General features: G+C 55.5%; 1 protein-coding gene across 1 annotated transcript; it reads left to right on the top strand.

Moving 5' to 3' along the window:
• Positions 1-1,370: 1,370 nt before the first annotated feature.
• Positions 1,371-14,399, top strand: LOC120394238. The gene is made up of 5 exons (XM_039518473.1): positions 1,371-1,463; positions 2,125-2,331; positions 12,483-12,632; positions 13,427-13,726; positions 14,263-14,399. The coding sequence occupies exons 2-5, from the start codon at positions 2,202-2,204 to the stop codon at positions 14,361-14,363; spliced, it is 681 nt and encodes a 226-aa protein (XP_039374407.1). The 5' UTR covers positions 1,371-1,463; positions 2,125-2,201; the 3' UTR covers positions 14,364-14,399.
• The last annotated feature ends 5,028 nt before the right edge of the window (positions 14,400-19,427 follow it).

Here is a 19,427-nt window from a genome sequence, read left to right as displayed (position 1 = left end):
GCCCTGAAATACTCTCGTGGGGGCCCCTGTGTGGCCCGGGGCCTGGGGCTAATTACCCCTTTTGCCCCCCACCTCTGGGCGGCCCTGGGGACAGGGGCGACCATCACTGGCTGTGACCAGCCCCTGCCTGCCTGAGCCGACTGCTGCAGCAGCAGCGAGCCCCTGAGGCCGGACGCTCTGACCAGTATCGCTCCCCTGCCCCCACCCCCACCAGCTGCAGCTTCCTCTGTGATCTCACACCACAGCCCTTCACTGCCCCCAGCACCTGCCCCCCAGCTCCTGGCTGCCCCCCGTCTCCTCTCTCCAGCACGATGCAGCAGGAGGAGGGTCCCCAGCACTGAACCTGTGGCCCCAGAAGGGGCGCGTGGGATCGTGCTGAGCCGGGTGGGGAAGTGCCTGGGGAGAGACCCCCCACACCAAACTCCCCACGGCTGGGGCCCTCTGCCTAGGATCCTGCCCCCCCCCAGCCACACTGACTCCAAGGGGCCGTGGCCTGCGCAGGAAATGCAGGTTCGGGCCTTGTCCATTTCACCCCTTTAGTCACCTGGGCCCCCCAGTCACGGCGAGGAGAAGGGGCTCGCAGAGCAGATCCGTCTGCGCCATGTGTCCGTCTGGCCACCTGGCGCGTGGGGGCCCCCGTGTCAGAAACAAATCCCAGGCCGTGTTCTCGTGGGCTGGGGGCACCGGGCGCGGCTCCCCCCTCTGCCTGCCCCGCTCAATGCGACGGGCTCCCTGCTGGCGCCGCGGGGACAGGAACGGGGCCCAGGGTTTGTGCCATTCCGGCTGGTGCAGGGAAGATCCAGGGGTCGTGTCCGGGGCTGAAGAAGCCGGTTCCCCAATTGCCCTCGATCCCCTTGGGTCTCAGCCGCATTGCCCCCCCCCCCCCAGGTAGGCTCCTAACCCCCCAGGACACCGAGGCTCGTTGGGTGGTTTCCCGGGCCGCTCCCAGGAATGGCAGAGCCGGGTGGGATCAGTGGGTGAGGGGTCAATCTGACGGCCGGAAAGGGAAGCAAATGCAGGGCCGGGCTGAGGGTCTCGGGGAGCTGCCTGAAACAGTCTGTGTGGCCCAGTCATCAGCTCCCCGTGTCCCCCTTACTCAGCCCCTGGGAGAGCTCCCGCCGGCCCCCTCGCATGGCAAACCCCGCTGCAGGCTGGGATTTCCCGGGCACACATGGGCCAGCAACCGACAGGCCGGAGCCAAAGGCGGCTGATGTGGGGGGTGTAAGAAACCTGGAGCTGGTCGCCAGGCCTTGAACCCATCTCTAGCGCTGTGGGAAACTGAGTCGCTTCTGAGGCAAACTCAGCTGGGGCTTGGCAGAGCAGAAGTGCCACCTAGTGGCCAGTTCGGGGACTCCCGGGGAGCGAATACAGTCAGCTTTACAAACCGCCTGGCGTCTGGGCGTTTAGCCAGACCACCGGCACTTCCCCCAGGCCTCTGCTGCGCTGGGTGCTGTGCAGACACTGTGAGTCCCTGCCCCAGAGATGATCCTCCGGATAGACAAAGGGTGGATTGGTATCCCCATTACACAGATGGGGAAATTGAGGCACAGAAATTCTCAGACCAGGGCCTGCTAATCCAGTGGGTTTTGACCTTTTTAAATTTGCGGACCCCTAATTTTTTTTCAAATGGAGGTGCAGAGCCCTGGGGAAATCTTACACATAGTCTGCGGATCCCAGGTTGAAAACCACTGACCTAATTAATCTCTGGCAGGGCTTAACATACAGATTAAGTGATTTGCCCAGGGTCACCCGGCAGGCTGTGGCAGAGTTGAGAATTGAACCCAGATCACTGAATCCCAGCGCTTTACGGTCCTCTTCCCGTCCTCTTTTCAGCCCAAATGACCCCAACGTACAAGGAGGAAGGAGATCTATAGAATTCACTGCATCCAGCCCTGAAATGCAGCCGCCTCTGGGGTGGGTCGTGGCCGCTGTTCACCAGCACACAGCAATGCCGAGGTGGAGAGGAATCCTGTATCCGCCTGAAACTGCCAGGTGAATTTTGGGAGGCAGAAAGGAAACCCACTGGCGATTCACTCCCACCCCCCGTGCCTGCCTAGCTGTAGCTCAGCACTGATCCAGAGGAACTTTCCGTCCAATTAACGCTGGTTCTCCCATTTCCTCCAGCGGATGGATCCGGGTGCAGATGCAGCCCACTTCACCGGCTGCTGCCCGGGAGCAAACACCACTGGTTTTCCCAGGCCATGTCTCCTGCCCAGCTCGCCATCCAGGAGCGGGAGAGTGGAAGAATTCGGGGGGGCAGATCAAAGGGGTTGCATGAACATGGACTCGTCCAGCCTACTAAGTTCTTGGCCTCCGTGATTTCTTGTGACAGTGAGTTCCGCAGTCTCATGCCATGTTAGAGGTACAGATATTTCCTTGGATCCAGTCTGAATGTACTTATGAGTTTCATTGACTGTCCTCTGGTTCTTGGGACAGAGAGAATAATTCCCGCTCTCCCTTCTCCATCCCATTTGTTAGAAGTTTATCCTGCTCCCCCTGTACCCGTCTCCTCTCCAAGAGAGCAATCCCAGTCTGTTCAATCGCTCTTCGCAGGAGGGTTTTTTCAGGCTGTTGATCGGTCTCGCTGCCTGTCTGTTAGAAAAGGGCTGTGATTTTCATGTAGTGACACACAACGCCCGTATGGTCCTGCCTCACAAATGAAAATGCCACAGACACCGAATAGCTGATCTCAGAGACCCCAGCGTCAATCCGGAGTGACCCCACTGCAGGGCCGGATGCTGAGCTCAGTGACACCGGTATAACCCCCCCGCCCCCTGAAAATCAAAGGAATCGTGGCTGGATTCTGATCTCCGTGACCCTGGTGGAAAATACAGAGTGACCGCTCTCCAGTTCCACCCGTTTACACTGCTTGGGAATCTACTCCACTGACTCTGATTTGCTACAGCTGGGGATCTGGCCGCGCTAGGAGCTGTGGCCTATTGACACCAGCTGGGGGGGGGTCCGGGGGGACTGGAACTTGCCCATCTGGCCACCCCGAGTTGTGGCCACGCTGCGTGCCCGGTGACTGCCCTGCCCGATGACGCAGGAGCAGCTGCTCAGCATGTGACCGAGGTCTGAGGTTTGCCTGGCTGACACCCTCAGTCACAAGATGAGGCATTTCGAGGAGGGCACTGGCGGTTCTGGGAAGTCAAACCTCTTTCCTGCAGCCACCACAAGCTGTCTGGCCCAGGCTCGTCAAAGAATTGAGGATCGGGACCCCTGTGCTGCCCAGCCCTGCAAAACCCCATTCCCACCCCGATCGGGAATGGGTTTAGAGGGGGGTCGGACACTGGTATGGAGAAGGAGACTTCTCAGCTCACTGCCAGTGTAAATTTGAGCCCAACCCGCTCCCCGCAGGAATGATGGGGAGTCATAGAATCATAGAATCTCAGGGTTGGAAGGGACCTCAGGAGGTATCTAGTCCAACCCCCTGCTCAAAGCAGGACCAAACCCAACTAAATCATCCCAGCCAGGGCTTTGTCAAGTCCTGACCCTGTGGCACAGCTGACCTCCCTGTGTGCTGCATTTCCCCAAAGTCACGTTGACACCGTGCCTGGAAACCGTAGCTTCACCAGGAGCTCGCGCTGCAAAACCACTGAGAGGTGCAAAGCTTGTGGGGAGGAAGCGAGAAAGGAGATTAAAGAGCCTCACGACCACAGGCGCTCAGGGCTGCATCCTCTTTCTATCCATCTGCAGAGGCTTTGCTGAGTCAAAACTCAGGCAACCACATCGTTTCAAGACACACCGATCAGACCAGGTGAGCATGTCACCCGGTCTCCTCTGGCCGGTGACAACTCCTCCAGAGGATGAGTCAAGGAATCCTGCAGCGATTTGGCTAACCTGCCCCCAGGGAAAAATTTCTCCCTGACCACAATATTAAAGAGGTTGAGTTCCGCCCTGAAGCATGAGAGTTATTTAATATTTAATATATATTTAACAGTGGGCTTTTCAATCGAGCAGAGAAAGATCTAACACGATCCAGTGGCTGGAAGTTGACGCTAGACAAATTCAGGCTGGAAATAAGGTGTAAATTTTTAACGGTGAGCGTAATTAACCATTGGGACAATTTACCAAGGATTGTGGTGGATTCTCCATCACTGACCATTTGAAAATGAAGACTGGATGTTTTTCTATACGATCTGCTCGTTTGGGCAAGTTCTCTGGCCTGTGTTATCCAGGAAGTCAGATTAGATGATCATAATGGTCCCTTCTGGCCTTAGAAGCTATGAATGTGGAGACAGACTGTGGAACTCTCTGCCACAAGATCTCACTGGGGCCACAACCTGGCAGCGTTTCGAGGAGGATCACACCTTGATTTGGAGAATGAGACTCTCCAGAGTTCTAACAGGGAGGGGTTCACAATCGCTGTGGTTGGCAGAGCTAGAAACTTTCCTGCATCTGGGCAGAAACCAACCTGTGACCACGAGGTGCCAGGCTGCGGCCCATAACCCACAGCCACTGACTTCACTGCCCAGTCCCTGGCTTCTCGTCGCATTCACCCTCCCCCTTCCCCTCCTTCCTTCCACTCCCTCTGCCCGCCCCGGCTCTGAGGACGAGGAACCGGTGTTTCCTCTCCGCCCCAGCCAGCGAGGGCTCACGGGACGGCTGGCGGTTTGCGTTTCACACACACGTTTCTCCTTTCCCAGCCGGGCAGGCCGACAACCCCACTGAGTCACCCCCCAGGCACCCCCTGCGCGCCCGGCTCAGCCACCCCCGGAGCCGGTTGTCCCAATTTCTAGGGCCTGAAACACCCCCAGCCATTGGGCTCCCTTAGGGGGAGGATTTCCCAAGAACCCCACCCCCGTTTCCTCCATTCCCCAGCCCTTCCCCCCTCTGGCTCAGGGCCTTCGTCCCATCAACCCAGCTAGGAGGTCTCTGGCCGTGTGGGAGCTTTGAATCAGAGTCTTGCTCTGCAGATCTGAGCTCAAACGGCCTCAATCCCTGACCACCAGGCCCCAAAGCCCCCACCCCAACCCCCTGCCCCTGGGAGCCAGGTCAGTGCAAGGCAGACCCGCTCCCCGGCTGACGGAGCCCCGGGGCTCGGCAGTTCCTGGGTATCTCGGTGGAGGAGAGGGGAGACTCTGTGTGTGGGGGGGGGCTACAAAGGGGGATCCTGATCCTAATTGTGAGGGATCCCCACACCCCAATCCCTTGGGGAGGGGGATTCTGCATGCTGCCTGATTTGGGGTTGGAGGGGGCAAGCGGGGGCTTATTCGCAATGCTGGGGTCTTGGTCAATTTACACCCCAATTCCATGGGGAAGGCATTGAAGCAGGGTGACCTCCCTGAGTCTGTGTTTGGGGGGACAACCCCAGATTGGGCCCCCATCCCAGCTCTGCAGGGTTCCCCCATGTCTGTGTCTGGGGGCACCTCCTCCTTGAGATGTTGTGTCCAGAGTGCACCCTGATAAACACTGGGGGGCTGGCTGAACCCCTAATTGTGGGGGGAGCTTTCCTGGGGTGCATCACCCCTTGGCTGCAGGATGGGGGCTCTGTGGGGTTCGTCCCCCCCCCCGATTTCAGGGTAGGGAAGCCGTCCAGAGGTCGGCACCCTAGAGCCGGCTGCGAGAGATGAAACCAAATTTCATCCCCAAATTCCAAACTGATGTCACCTCGCGGTTTTCCAACTCAGCGAATTATTGGGGATTTTGTTTTTAATTTGAAAAAAATACAGAGACATCAAAGGGTTTCCCTCCCTGGTTGCAAAATGGGCCAATTTCCCAAGTGGCAGAAAGGAGGAAACACAATTTCCAGCCATTTCTTAAACGGGAAAAAGGCAAAGGAAATAAAGAAAAGGAAGGACCAAAAAAAATTTAGAAATACCCCCACAAAAAAAGTAGGAAAAGCCCAAATAATCTCCAGAAAGGTAAGAACAGGAGAAAGAAAGAAAGAACCTGAAAAATATAATCTGATGCCGGCAAAAATAAATAAATAAATCAAATGAAGAACTCAGAAACTTGCGGGGGGGGGGGGGGAGAGAAAAGAAACAAACAAACCCATGAAAATATGAAAAAAGGTAGGAAAAAAATGGGAAAAACTCAGAAATCTGAAAAAAAAATAGAAAAACCCTGAAACGAGAGAAAATGGAAGAATGGGGGGGGGGGGGGGGATGGGAGACCAGCCTGAAAACACAAACAAGCAGATGAGTGAAAAAGCAAACCAAGCTACCCCACATTTCATCTGCACAAAACTAAACCTGTGAAACCAAGACAGCTGGACTATAGTAAGTTTCCTGTGTTGACCGTGGGGGCTTTTTGCTCAGACACACAGGGAGAGACAGTCCCTGCCCCAGCTGAGATCAGGGCCCCGTTGTGCCGGGCGCTGCACAGACACACAGGGAGAGACAGTCCCTGCCCCAGCTGAGATCAGGGCCCCGTTGTGCCGGGTGCTGCACAGACACACAGGGAGAGACAGTCCCTGCCCCAGCTGAGATCAGGGCCCCACTGTGCCGGGCGCTGCACAGACCCACAGGGAGGGACAGGCCCTGCCCCAGCTGAGATCAGGGCCCCGTTGTGCCGGGTGCTGCACAGACACACAGGTAGAGACAGTCCCTGCCCCAGCTGAGATCAGGGCCCCGTTGTGCTGGGTGCTGCACAGACACACAGGGAGAGACAGTCCCTGCCCCAGCTGAGATCAGGGCCCCATTGTGCCGGGTGCTGCACAGACCCACAGGGAGAGACAGTCCCTGCCCCAGCTGAGATCAGGGCCCCGTTGTGCTGGGTGCTGCACAGACACACAGGGAGAGACAGGTCCTGCCCCAGCTGAGATCAGGGCCCCGTCGTGCCGGGCGCTGCACAGACACACAGGGAGAGACAGTCCCTGCCCCAGCTGAGATCAGGGCCCCGTTGTGCCGGGCGCTGCACAGACACACAGGGAGAGACAGTCCCTGCCCCAGCTGAGATCATGGCCCCGTTGTGCCAGGAAGGCCTGGAGCCTGGCGTGTGGACTTTATGCCCTTGGCCTCACTGAAATCTTGTGGCAGAGAGTTCCGCAGGCTACGTGCACCCTTTGATCCGGTTTCAAGTCCCTTCCTTTCCACACCATCGACTCTCCCGTGGGTTCTTGTGCCCTGAGACAAGGTCAATCACAGAACCCCATCGACCTCCCCTAAACCCACCCGTTGTTTCGGGACCCTCTGCCATGGTAATGGCCACGATTAAATGGCCCCTGGCAAGCAGAAATCTTCTCCCCCGTGTTGGGTCTTATAGATTGTGATCCAGCCACCTCTTATCCGGGCTGTGGGTGAGCTAAACAGATCAGGCGCTGGAAGGCAGCTCTCCCAGACCTCGAGCCCTTTGTGTGGGTCTTATCTGAGCCCTGTCCCACTTGGCAAGAGCCTGCGTGAATGACGGACGCCAGAGAGTCTCCAGTAAGGGTCTCCCCAAGGCTGTGGATGCTGGATCTCGTTAACCCCACCTCGTTAACCCTGCCTCCAGTGAGAGGGAGTCTTGCTTACGGGAGCTGCCATGTAACTTTCAGCCCCGTGGTTAAAGCATTCTGCTGGGAGGTGGGTTGTATAAGCCAGCAGATCAAGGGACGTGATCATTCCCCTCCATTCGGCACTGGTGCGGTCTCATCTGGAGTCCGGTCTTGGGCCCCACACTACAAGAAGGAGGTGGAAAAATTGGAAAGTGTCCAGCGGAGGGCAACAAAAATGATTAGGGGGCTGGAGCACATGACTTATGAGGAGCGGCTGAGGGAACTGGGATTGTTTGATCCGCAGAAGAGAAGAATGAGGGGGGATTTGATAGCTGCTTTCAACTACCTGATAGGGGGGTTCCAAAGAGGATGGAGCTCGGCTGTTCTCCGTGGTGGCAGATGACAGAACAAGGAGCAATGATCTCAAGTTGCAGTGGGGGAGGTTTAGGTTGGACATTAGGAAACACTATTTCACTAGGAGGGTGGTGAAGCACTGGAATGGGTTCCCTAGGGAGGTGGTGGAATCTCCTTCCTTAGAGGTTTTTAAGGTCAGGCTTGACAAAGCCCTGGCTGGGATGATTTAGTTGGGGTTGGTCCTGCTTTGAGCAGGGGGTGGGACTAGATACCTCCTGAGCTCCCTTCCAACCCTGATCTTCTATGATTCTATGAGTTCAATTCCCCCCACCCAGTTCACTAACCACTAGGCTGCAGGGTCATTCGCCAGCTTGCTCCCTCTCTGGCCCAATGAGTCTTTCATTAATGGAACAGCATCAGCAGAGGAGACGGTGGGTGCCCCGTGCTAGACTCTCCCATAGGCCAGCGCTTAGGGAGCCCCCCTGCCAGGAAGCAGATCCAGAGGTGCTGGAACCGGGGGGCCAGGGGATCGCCTGGCGGCTCCCTACCCTCACCAGCCTTTCCGCTTCTCAAGCGCCCTCCTCTGGACCCCACCAGTCCTGTCTCTGGCTTGCAGGTTAACAATAGGCAGACCCCAGTCCGCTCCCTTTGCAGTGCTCCCCTGTGACATCCAGCCCTGACGCTGGCCACTCACAGAGATCCCGGCTCCTCTGTCCCCGTTGACCAGTTTCCCTTGACGTCACCGCTCCCGGAAACCACGCAAAGAATCACAAGTGAGTTTGTTTCAGGAAGAACGGAGATTCCACTGGAAAGAAGAGAGCGTGATGGAAACACACGGTTACCACACAAAACCACAACGCGCAAACCAGGGCTTGCACTTACCCCTAGTTCCCTTCCCCAGCGAGGACAGGAGAGTCCCCCCCTCCCCCGCGTTCAGTTTGTTGCAGAGCTAACTGGCTTCAGGATCCGACTCTGCCCAGAACACCCCCGCTCACCGCGGCACCCCCATGGGTGGGTTCGAAGCCCCCTCTGAGTTATGCTGAAACAGTCGGTTGTCTTCACCCATAGAGCGGGCGATCCCGGTCTGCTGTAATGTTCCTTTTATGCCTTGTTTGCCGTTACCTGTGATGGTTTTCCCTTGACTTCACGACCGGGACAAAGGCAGCCAATTGAGCCTTATACGACATCGCCGGCTAGCCAGGGAGGGGTGGCCACTAGCCCCCTGCACTGACAAGCCCTGCAGACGCCTTCTAAACTGAAGACCATGAGGGCACATATGTCAACACAGTTACAATGGTCCATAAAAGCTACCTGTGCGCATCTCGCTCTGATCCTGAACACGCCTAACTTCAGTAGAGACCTTACACCTTACCCTGGATGGACAAACACCCTGTGAGCAAGGCATTTGATGGCGTGAGTTTGCCGGGTCTGAGACAAGCGTTGCCGGCTTTCCCAAGAGGTCTGTGTGTCACTGACACCACCTCCCTACCCCTGCTCTTAGCGATGACTGAAGTGCCAACATAAGAGCTTGGGTTGAGATCTAAAACTCTCATGCTTCAGGGCATCACTCAATCTCTTTGCAGTGGTCAGGAAGAAATGCTCCCTGGGGGCAGTGTCATGGAGTTCACGCACCGTTCGGGTGCCCCCTGCTGGCCGCTCTGGAGATTAGCTCTTGCCAGATCCGGCGTTTCCTTCGGACACTCGTCCGCACACCCAGCCACCTCTCGCTGCGGCTCAGGGTTCTCGTTCTTCACGGCTTAGTCACCTCCTGGGGTCCCACTGGACGACCGTCCTGGACACCTTCTGCCCCACTGCCTGGGCCACGTCCCCCATGGCTGGTAGGGGAACCCGGGCCCACCCTTTACTCCAGGTCAGTCCAGGGACCCCACAGCCAGCAGCCGAGGTCTGCACGGCCCCTTACCTTGCTATGGTCTCCCTGGGCTGCTTCCTACTGTGCCTCTCTCGGGCTCTTTCTCCACCCTCCTGTGGGTACGTCCTTCCCTCAGGGCCAGGACCCCAGGGCTTCTCATCTCCCCCTAGTTCCTCATCTCCCAGTCCATGGCTGGAGAATCACCCAAGGCCTCCGCGCTGCAGCCCCTTCTGCCGCCAGCTTCCTGGCTCTGCCACCGTCCTGCCTGTTCCTTCTCAGCTGGGCTCCATTCCCAAATCCGGGGTTGCTTATCCCCCCTCATTCCCTCTCAAGTTAATCCGCCCCCTTCTCAGCCTCCTTTCCCCGACCCCAGCCGGTGTGGGGTGAACATCCTGTCAGGGCAAGTTGTCTAGTCCCTGTGTGGTGCTTTGAGCAACCCCGAGTGCCTCTGCGGTTTCCAGGATGTGTGATGTCCTTCTGGCCTAGCAGCTTTGCAGCGCATGGTGGTTTTGCAGCACCCGCTCATTGCAGAGCTGCGGTTTGCGAGCGGAGCAGCCATGTGACAAAGGGGAAAATCCACCGCCGGGAGCATAAATAGCTCACCTCCCGCCGCAGGGCCCTGGACCCAGAATTGCGCCGCAGGCCAAGGGTTGGGATCCAGCCTCCATCAGCAGCGAGGGGAGGGAAATTGCTGAGAAGCCGGATCACTGAGCAGGTGAGTAGCTACCTGGGGGAGGCTGGGTGTCTTTGGAGATCAGCTGCCTTTTCACTGCTAGGTCCTGCTTGGAGCATCCCCATCCAGAATCCAGAGAGGATGGTGTCCCCACTCTCAGGGATTCCCCATCTGGGGATGGCAGGGAAGAGTCCAGTTTCCCCGCTGGTTATTTACGCCGGGTTCATCTCTCTGGCTCACATCCAAGGCATTGCTTTGAGGAGGGTGTCTCTCGACTCCTGGCTGCGTGAATTTCCTCCCTGATGTCAGGGCCGGCTCCCTGTGCAAAGTCTCCCCTACTCTGAGTCTAGAAAAGCAGCTTTGTAAGGAAACCTTGCTCCCCTTCCCGATTTCAGTCCGAAGGTGCCTTGATTCTGGATAGCACAGGTTCAGAAACTGAGCTGGTCCATTTCTTTTCGCTGGGAGCATTGGGATGAAAAATACAGTTTCATCAGCGTCCGATTGTTTTGTGGGACCACGCTGATTCTGGTGGCCTTCTCCATGGGCAAAAGTCAAAATGTTTCATTTCAACGTTAGAGAGACAAGGTGGATGTGGTAATATCGTTTATAGGACCAACTTCTAGGAGAGCCATGGCTACCACAGCATTTCAACGTTATCGTTTTATTTGGATGTGTATATTATAGTAAAATGTTCATTTTCATGTTATTATATTTTAGATATTCTCTTTACTATTATGTATATAACGTAATCGGGTTACGAATAAGTAGAATAGAAAGATCAGAGGATAAAGTCAAAATGAAACTTGACAGCGGCTTTGAAATAAAACATCTTGACTGGAGCTGCTGAAATTTCTGTGCAAAATATTTTTCTGGTGGAAAATGCAGCTGCGGTGACCCCAAAACATGTAAGGAATTTGTGTCTGGTTAAATTGTTGGGGGGCAGGGGAGAAAAACCTTCACCAGTTTTTGAAACAAATCAAAATGTTTACGTTGGATATTTTTTAAACGAAAATGTTTGGCTGTTGGTTTTTTTGGTTTGAAACAACTTTTCATTTAGAGAGTCCCTGTGGTTTTGTTTTGAGAAACCAAACCCTTGAAGAAGGGCCCAAAGTGGAATGAAACATTTCATTTCAGGGCAAACCAAATGTTTCGCTGGCCTCAAAATAATTAGCCTGACGCTTATTTACTTGATGACGTGCCAGAAATGTTACAAACTGCATTTTTCATTCAGCCCAAAATAAATCCCCCTTCCCCAATTTTTCAGAATTGTCAGCAACCGGAAAAAAAATCATTATTTACCCAGGTCTAGTTTTGACACTTTTGAAACAAAATAATTCGATGGCCCTGAGCTGAAATTTCTCGACATTTTCATTTTGCGGGAAATTTTGGCTTTTGGTTCCAATTCAGAACAAAATGTCGGGATTTCCCACGGAATGGAAACACCCCATTCCCACCCAGCTCTAGTGGAATCAGGGCCAAATTCTGACCTCTGAATCCAATGTAAATCCAGAGTGACCCCACTGATATCAATGGAGTTAGGATTCTGATCTCAGCGACCTCAGTGTAAATCCAGAGTGACCCCATTGATATCAATGGCATCTGGGCTATATTCTGATCCCAGTGACTCTGGTGTAAATCCGGAGTGACCCCACTGATGTCGATGGAGTCAGGGCTGGATTCTGATCCCAGTGACTCTGGTGTAAATCCGGAGTGACCCCACTGATGTCGATGGAGTCAGGGCTGGATTCTGATCCCAGTGACTCTGGTGTAAATCCGGAGTGACCCCACTGATGTCGATGGAGTCAGGGCTGGATTCTGATCCCAGTGACTCTGGTGTAAATCCGGAGTGACCCCACTGATGTCGATGGAGTCAGGGCCGGATTCTGATCTCAGTGACCCCAGTGTAAAACCAGAGTGACCTCAATGGAGTCAGGGCTCGATTTGGATCGAGGGTCAATGTGGAGTGACGCTATCTCCCTGCATTCCCGCTAGAGGTTTCCTGTGTCTCTCTCTATCATCTGTCTCTCCTACTCTTCCCATCCCTCACTCCCAGGAGGGCTCCCTCTCTCAATAATCTCCTCCTCCCAGGCTCTCTCCTTGCTCTATCTGTCTATCTGCCTCCCATCCCATCTCACTCTTTATCCATCTCACCGGGTTTCCTCTCCCAGGTTTGGCCTCTGCAGACGCGCTGATCCTACACGTCGCGATGGCTCCCAGGCTCGCAGGGCATCTCTGGAGGACGGCGGGACGTGGTTGCCTTCTCCTCCTGCTGATTTCCAGGGCTGTTACCTCCACCCGATGCCAACCTGAGCCATCAGGTAACCGAGAAGCCTATTACTCTGTTGAAACTTTCAACTTTCTGCCAGCAAATTTATGATTGATATAACTAGCCCATCAACACAGATCGCCAGCAGGATCTGAACCTAGGACCTCCAGCAGAGCCTTTTACAACTTGAGCTAAAAGAACTACTCCATTTGATAACAGAAGTAGTAGGTTGTTATCCTCTATATGAGACAGGCACACTGTAACCTATGCTAACCCAGTGTGGCCCTCTGGCTCCCTCTAGTGGCTGAACTGCATAGCGGTTGATAAATCAGCTACAGGATTTGGCGTTACACAAATGGCTCTTTTAGCTCAGGCATTACAGGTGCATGCTCTCCACAGAGCTGGGGAGAGAACCCAGGAGTCCTGGCTCTCAGCCCCTCCGCTGCTCTAACCCACCAGCCTCACTTCCCTCCCAGAGCCGGGAAGAGAACCCAGGAGTCCTGGCCCCCCAGCCCCCTTGCTCTAACCACTAGACTCCACTCCCTGCGCAAATCTGGGGGTGGAGCTTGGGTATTCTGCATGCGTCGCCAGTCCACGGGGCTGCCCAGAGGATTCAGGGGGCCTGGGGCAAAGTAATTTTGGGGGCCTCTTCCATAAAAAAGAGTTGCAATACTATAGAATACTATATTCTCGCGGGGGCCTCTGTGGGCCCCGGGGCCTGGGAAAAATGGCTCCACTTGCCCCCCCTGGGCGGCCCTACATCACATTCCCATTCATCGTTCCACAGTCCTACCACCTCGCGCTCTCCTATCTCACGCGCCGGTCCCTGTCTGCTCCCCCGTCTAGGCGCTGGCGATTGTCCTCACACTGGCTGTTCTGTGTCCAGCGGGGGCTCCTTGCGTGTCCCACTTCACCTGCCCGCCACCCTGGACCTTTACAAGACGCACAATTCCACGCTGACATGGGACCACGTCTACACCTTCATCAATGGGACGGCACACCAGCTGCTGCGTTCCTTCCAAGGGCGGGTCTCCGTGTCCGGGGGCGACTTCACGATGCAGGACGTGCGCCGCGGGGACGGGGGAGTCTACATGTTCCAAGATCTGGATGCGACGTGCCTGGCCTGGCTCCATCTGACGGTGCTGGGTAAATTCAGCCTGGGGGTGGCTCAGCATCACTGTTTGCTCGGAGGGTTTGGTGAGGGGTGGGGGAATTTTCCAGCTCAGTCCCGGGCAGAGCAATCCAACCCACGCCCTTGAATGGAAACGTAAAACACCCCCCCACCTATTCATCCCGAAACTTCTGTGAGGGCCAGGGTGCTACTAGGGTGACCAGACGGCAAGTGTGAAAAATCGGGATGGAGGTGGGGGGTAATAGGAGCCTATATAAGAAAAAGACCCAAAAATCGGGACATCTGGTCACCCTAGATGCTACTAGAGCAAACTGCCGATGCCTCGAAACTTTTCAGAGAAATGTATCAATGGACAACAGTGACCAGGAGCTGGGGGCCTCGGTGCGAGATGGAATTTCTGGGAGGAGGCGCAAGAACACCGAGTAGCCAATAGGGCTGGAGATTAGGGCACGCACCATGAGATGCAAATTAACTTCTTCTGTAAAAGAACCCCACCCCCACCCCCAGGAGCCAACCTCGGAACAAACGTCCTTCCTCTCTCTGTTTGCAGAGCCCGTGGACCGGAGATGGTACCTGCTGCTTCTCATTCCAGTTTCGCTGGTTCTAGCCCTTGTGGTCTGGAAGCTGAAGGACTCGTGTCGGCGAGCATAGCCGTGGGCGACCAAGGAGATGGAGACAGAAGACTGTGGATGTGACATGGGCGCCCCCAAAATCAGCCTGTCGCTGTCTGTGTGTGTTTGGGACACAAAGATCTCCCCCCAACTCCCTTAAGTATCCACACAGCTGAAGGCTGGTCTCCGTAGGCGTTCTACCTGGGTGACCCACGCAGTGGTGAAACCACAGCTGTGTGTGCATAGTCACACACTTCCAGTAGCGCTGGTGCAAGCGGCCTCATCTCTGAGCCGCGCCTCCGTGCATGGCGCATTGCATTGTGGGTAGCTAACCCAGGCGCTCCATGGCCCACTGAATTCTGGGTAAATTTTGCACTGATTGTGGGATAGTTCCAGGAAGCCAGGGGGAGTTGCCTCCGCGCTGTATCCCAGAATTTACCTCAGTAATTTTTGCAGTGCATTGTGGGACACTTCCCAGAGACCTGGAGCACTTGTGAGAAGAGGGATCAAAGGACCACCATTTCCTCCTGCCCGCATTCCCCATATCCCAGAATTCACTTGGTGTGCATGCCACTTCCAAACTGATCTCTGAATATGGAGCTCCAGGTCCTACTGAAACAGTAAACCAGTGCTGGCATAGTGGGTGGGGTGGGGGTGGTCTCTGGAGTCATGCAAGCCAAAATACCCGTTGGGGTGTTGACTCTGAGCGCTAATGATGATACTTGGGGCTGGTAAACTTCATTTGAGAGGGAGGCTGACCTTGTGGTGACAGGACTGTAGTCCATCCCCAGCTCTGCCATAGCCTCCCTGTGTAGCCATGGGTAGTCACTGCATTGCTCAGTGCCTCAGTTTCCCCCTCTGTAAAATGAGGATAATAAGCCTTTCGTGTATTTAGATTATAAGTCTTGCAGGATAAAGCCTGTCAGTAAGGTTTTATGGCATCTGGTGCAATGGCTGATCCTGGTTGGCATGACCATAATATAAATAATAAGGGAGAGGGAGCATTGTCATCACAGAAGATATAAATTGCTCCTAAATGGGACCTGGCCACCACGCTGCCCTGCTCAGATCAGCTGGTGATGCAGAGGGTGACGTTGCATTCCTTATGATTTTATAAAAATATGCTAATGAGTTGACTATAATGTTACTGGAATATGCTTCATGCAAAAGGTCTCATGACAAAGCTTATAATTTACTGAGTGTGGTCATCCTATTTGTATGATGGTATCATTCTTGTATCTTAAACGAGACATGAAATATAACTCTGAGGGCCGATTGTAATTATGGGCCATTAATGGTGGCTTGGAATCTTGATGGCTCCCATTAACCAGGACAATTGACTGTGGATGGCTCTGTTTGCTTGCAGGCCTTCCTGTGAGTCAGGCCGGGGAGAATGGAGGCTTGGGGGGGTCTCACAGGACATGTGATCATGTCACCTGGTACTGGAATCCTTAAACCTGGGGCTTTCCATTTAGAAGGAGGGGGTGGGAACCCAGAGAGACACAGGATTCCCGCCTTGTGCCAAAGGTATATAAGGGGGTGGAACAGAACAGAAATCCCCTAGCTACCACCTGAGCTGGAACAAGGGCTGTACCAGGGGAAAGGATTGTGCCCAGACTAGGAAGGAGTCTAGTCTGTGAGAGAAGCTTATTGGAACATCTCTGAGGGTGAGATTATTATCTGTATTCAGTTTCCTACTGTCTTAGGCTTAGACTTGCGTGTTTTTGTTGAATTTTGCTTGGTATCTTACTTTGTTCCGTCTGTTATTACTTGGAACCACTTAAATCCTACTTTTAATACGTAATAAAATCACTTTTGCTTATTAATTGACCCAGAGTGAGTAATTAATGCCTTCAGGAGCAAACAGCTGTGCATATCTCTCTATCAGTGTTATAGAGGGAGGACAATTTATGAGTTTACCCTGTATAAGCTTTATACAGAGTAAAACAGATTTATTGGGGGGTTCGATCTCATTGGGAACTGGGTATCTGGGTGCTGGAGACAGGAATACCTGCTAAGTGGCTTTCAGTTAAAGCCTGCAGCTTTGGGGGACATGGTTCAGACCTGGGTCTGTGTTGCAGCAGGCTGGCGTGTCTGGCTCAACAAGGCAGGGTGCTGGAGTCCCAAGCTGGCAGGGGAAACGGGCTCAGACGTAGTCTCAGCACATCAGGTGGCAGTTCCAAGGGGGTTTCTGTGACCCAAGCCGTCACACAAAGCATTTCAAAGGATGTGACTGCAACCATAGGCGCCGACTTATATGGGGCTCTGGGGCTTTAGCCCCATGAATAAATCCCAAGCAGGGGCTCTGCCCCACCAATGTTTTTTCTCCCCTGCTTGGAGCGCCCCCCCGCCGCTGCCGCCGCCGCCGCCAGGGCTGCCCAGAGCCCTTTAAATCCCAGCCGCCGCCGGGAATCAGAGGGCTCTGGGCTGCCTGCTGCAGCGGGAAACCCAGAGCCCTCTGATTCCGGCGGCTGGGATTTAAAGGCTCTGGGCTCCCGCGGTTGCAGGCAGCCCAGAGCCCTTTAAATCCCAGCAGCGGCTGAGATTTAAAAGGCTCGGGGCTCCCGCGGTTGCAGGCAGCCCAGAGCCCTCTGATTCCGGCGGCGGCTGGGATTTAAAGGCTCTGGGCTGCCCGCAGCAGACAGCCCAGAGCCCTCTGATTCCCGGCCGCGGCTGGGATTTAAAGGGCTCTGGGCTGCCTGCAACCGCGGGGAGCGCAGAGCCTTTTAAATCCCAGCCGCGGCTGGGATTTAAAGGGCTCTGGGCTGCCTGAAAACGCGGGGAGCCCAGAGCCTTTTAAATCCCAGCCGCAGCCGGGAATCAGAGGGCTCTGGGCTTCCCGCTGCGGCGGGGAGCCCAGAGCCCTTTAAATCCCAGCCGCGGCCGGGAATCAGAGGGTTCTGGGCTGCCTGCAACCGCGGGGAGCACAGAGCTTTTAAAATCCCAGCCGCGGCCGGGAATCAGAGGGCTCTGGGCTCCCCGCCGCAGCAGGCAGCCGAGAGCCCTCTGTTTCCCGGCCGCGCTGGGATTTAAAGGCTCTGGGCTGCCTGCAACCACGGGAGCCCAGAGCCTTTTAAATCCGAGCCGCGGCCGGGAATCAGAGGCTCTGGGCTCCCGCGGCGGCAGCCCAGAGCCTTTAAATCCCAGCGCGGCCGGGAATCAGAGGGCTCTGGGCTTCCCGCTGCAGCAGGCAGCCCAGAGCCCTCTGATTCCCGGCCGCGGCTGGGATTTAAAAGGCTCTGGGCTGCCTGCTGCGGCGGGGAGCCCAGAGCCCTCTGATTCCCGGCCGCGGCTGGGATTTTAAAAGCTCTGTGCTCCCCGCGGGTGCAGGCAGCCCAGAGCCCTTTAAATCCCAGCCGCGGCTGAGAGTTAAAGGGCTCTGGGCTCCCCGCCGCAGCGGGAAGCGCAGAGCCCTCTGATTCCCGGCTGCGGCTTGGATTTAAAAGGGTCTCAGCTCCCCCCGGTTGCAGGCAGCCCAGAGCCCTTTAAATCCCTGCCGCGGCTGAGTTTTTAAGGGCTGCGGGCTCCCCGCGGTTGCAGGCAGCCCAGAGCCCTTTAAATCCCAGCAGCGGCTGAGATTTAAAGGGTTCTGGGCTCCCCGCCGCAGCGGGCAGCCCAGAGCCCTCTGATTCCCGGCCCCGGCTGGGATTTAAAAGGCTCTGGGCTCCCTGCGGTTGCAGGCAGCCCAGAGTCCTCTGACTCCCAGCCGGGGCTGGGATTCAAAGGGCTCTGGGATCCCCGCGGCTGCCAGCAGCCCAGAGCCCTTTGAATCCCAGCCTCTGTCCGCTGAGTGCCCCCTCCCCCGCCCCCTGCCCCAACTGCCCCCCAGAACCTCCACCCCCTATCTAAGCCCCACTGGTCCTTGTTCCCCAATTACCCCCTCCCGAGACCCCTGCCCCTAGGGACCTCAGCCCCTATCTAAGCCTCCCTTCTCCTTGTCCCCAACTGCCCCCTCCTGAGACCCCACCCAACTTCCCCAGGACCGCACCCCTACCTGTCCCCTGATAAACCTCTTAGACTCCCATGCCTATCCAATTGCTGCCTGTCCCCTGACTGCCCCTTCGAACCTCTGCCCCATCCAACTCCCCCTGCTCCGTGTCCCTTGACTGCCCCCCGGAACTCCCGACCTCTTCTCCAACCCCCAAACTGCGTACTGTGCCACGCAGACCCGCGGATCTGGCGCCGGGCCGCTCCAGACAGTTGCTGCCATGCTCCCCATGGAGCCCACAGCCCTCTCCCACCCCAGCACCTCCCGTCCAGATTTGAACACCTCAAAATTCAGGAGTGCTCAAGCTCGGTTTGGGCAGCTTTTACTTCATTTCTCCCAAATCAGTTTCCCCTGCAAGGTGCCAACTGAAGGTGTTGGAGAACAGAGAGATCAGGTGGCCTCCTAATGCCTGGAAAAGAGACAAAGGCCGGAGGAGGGAGTGTCAGTGCCTGTGCGGACTTCTGGGAAGTGCACGGTGTGGAAGGGGATGCTGTGATGCGTTGGAACAACTCCATACAAAGCCAGTCAGGACTCTGGGGGAGCCTCCTCTCTCGGAGCATACTGTCTCCAGGGCAAGAAGCTTACACCTTCCTGGGTCTGACCTCGGAGCATTCAGCATGCCCTTCCACATCATGCACTTTCCAAAGTGAGTCTGCCCAGGCTGGTCCTGGGGCAACCAAAGGTCGCTGCACCCCAACTCTGCAGTCAGATGTGACTCTCAGCCAGACAGTAAAACAGAAGGTTTATTAGATGACGGGAACACAGTTTAAACAGAGCTTGTTGGTACAGAAAACAGAACCCCTCTGTCAGGTCCATCTTGGGGGGTGGGGAGCCCAGAACCAAGTTCTGGGTCTCTCCCAATTTCCCCAGCCAGCTCCAAACTGACACTCCCTCCTCTGTGTCTCTTCTGGACAAGGAGGCCACCTGATCTCTTTGTCCCCAACACCTTCAGTTGGCATCTTGCAGGGGAAACTGAGGCACCCACACAGTATTCAGAGAAAATATTAAGAACATTCCCACTTCATCACAACAGATGCAACAAAATATAATACCGTATATTGAAGTAGGCAAGTGCTGCTTCTGACTTTCCACTTTTAATTGACCCTTGTAATCTTG

Source organism: Mauremys reevesii, unplaced genomic scaffold, assembly GCF_016161935.1.
Source record: "Mauremys reevesii isolate NIE-2019 unplaced genomic scaffold, ASM1616193v1 Contig43, whole genome shotgun sequence".
NCBI classification, from domain to species: Eukaryota; Metazoa; Chordata; order Testudines; family Geoemydidae; genus Mauremys; species Mauremys reevesii.
This window is presented reverse-complemented; position numbering and strand designations above follow the sequence as displayed.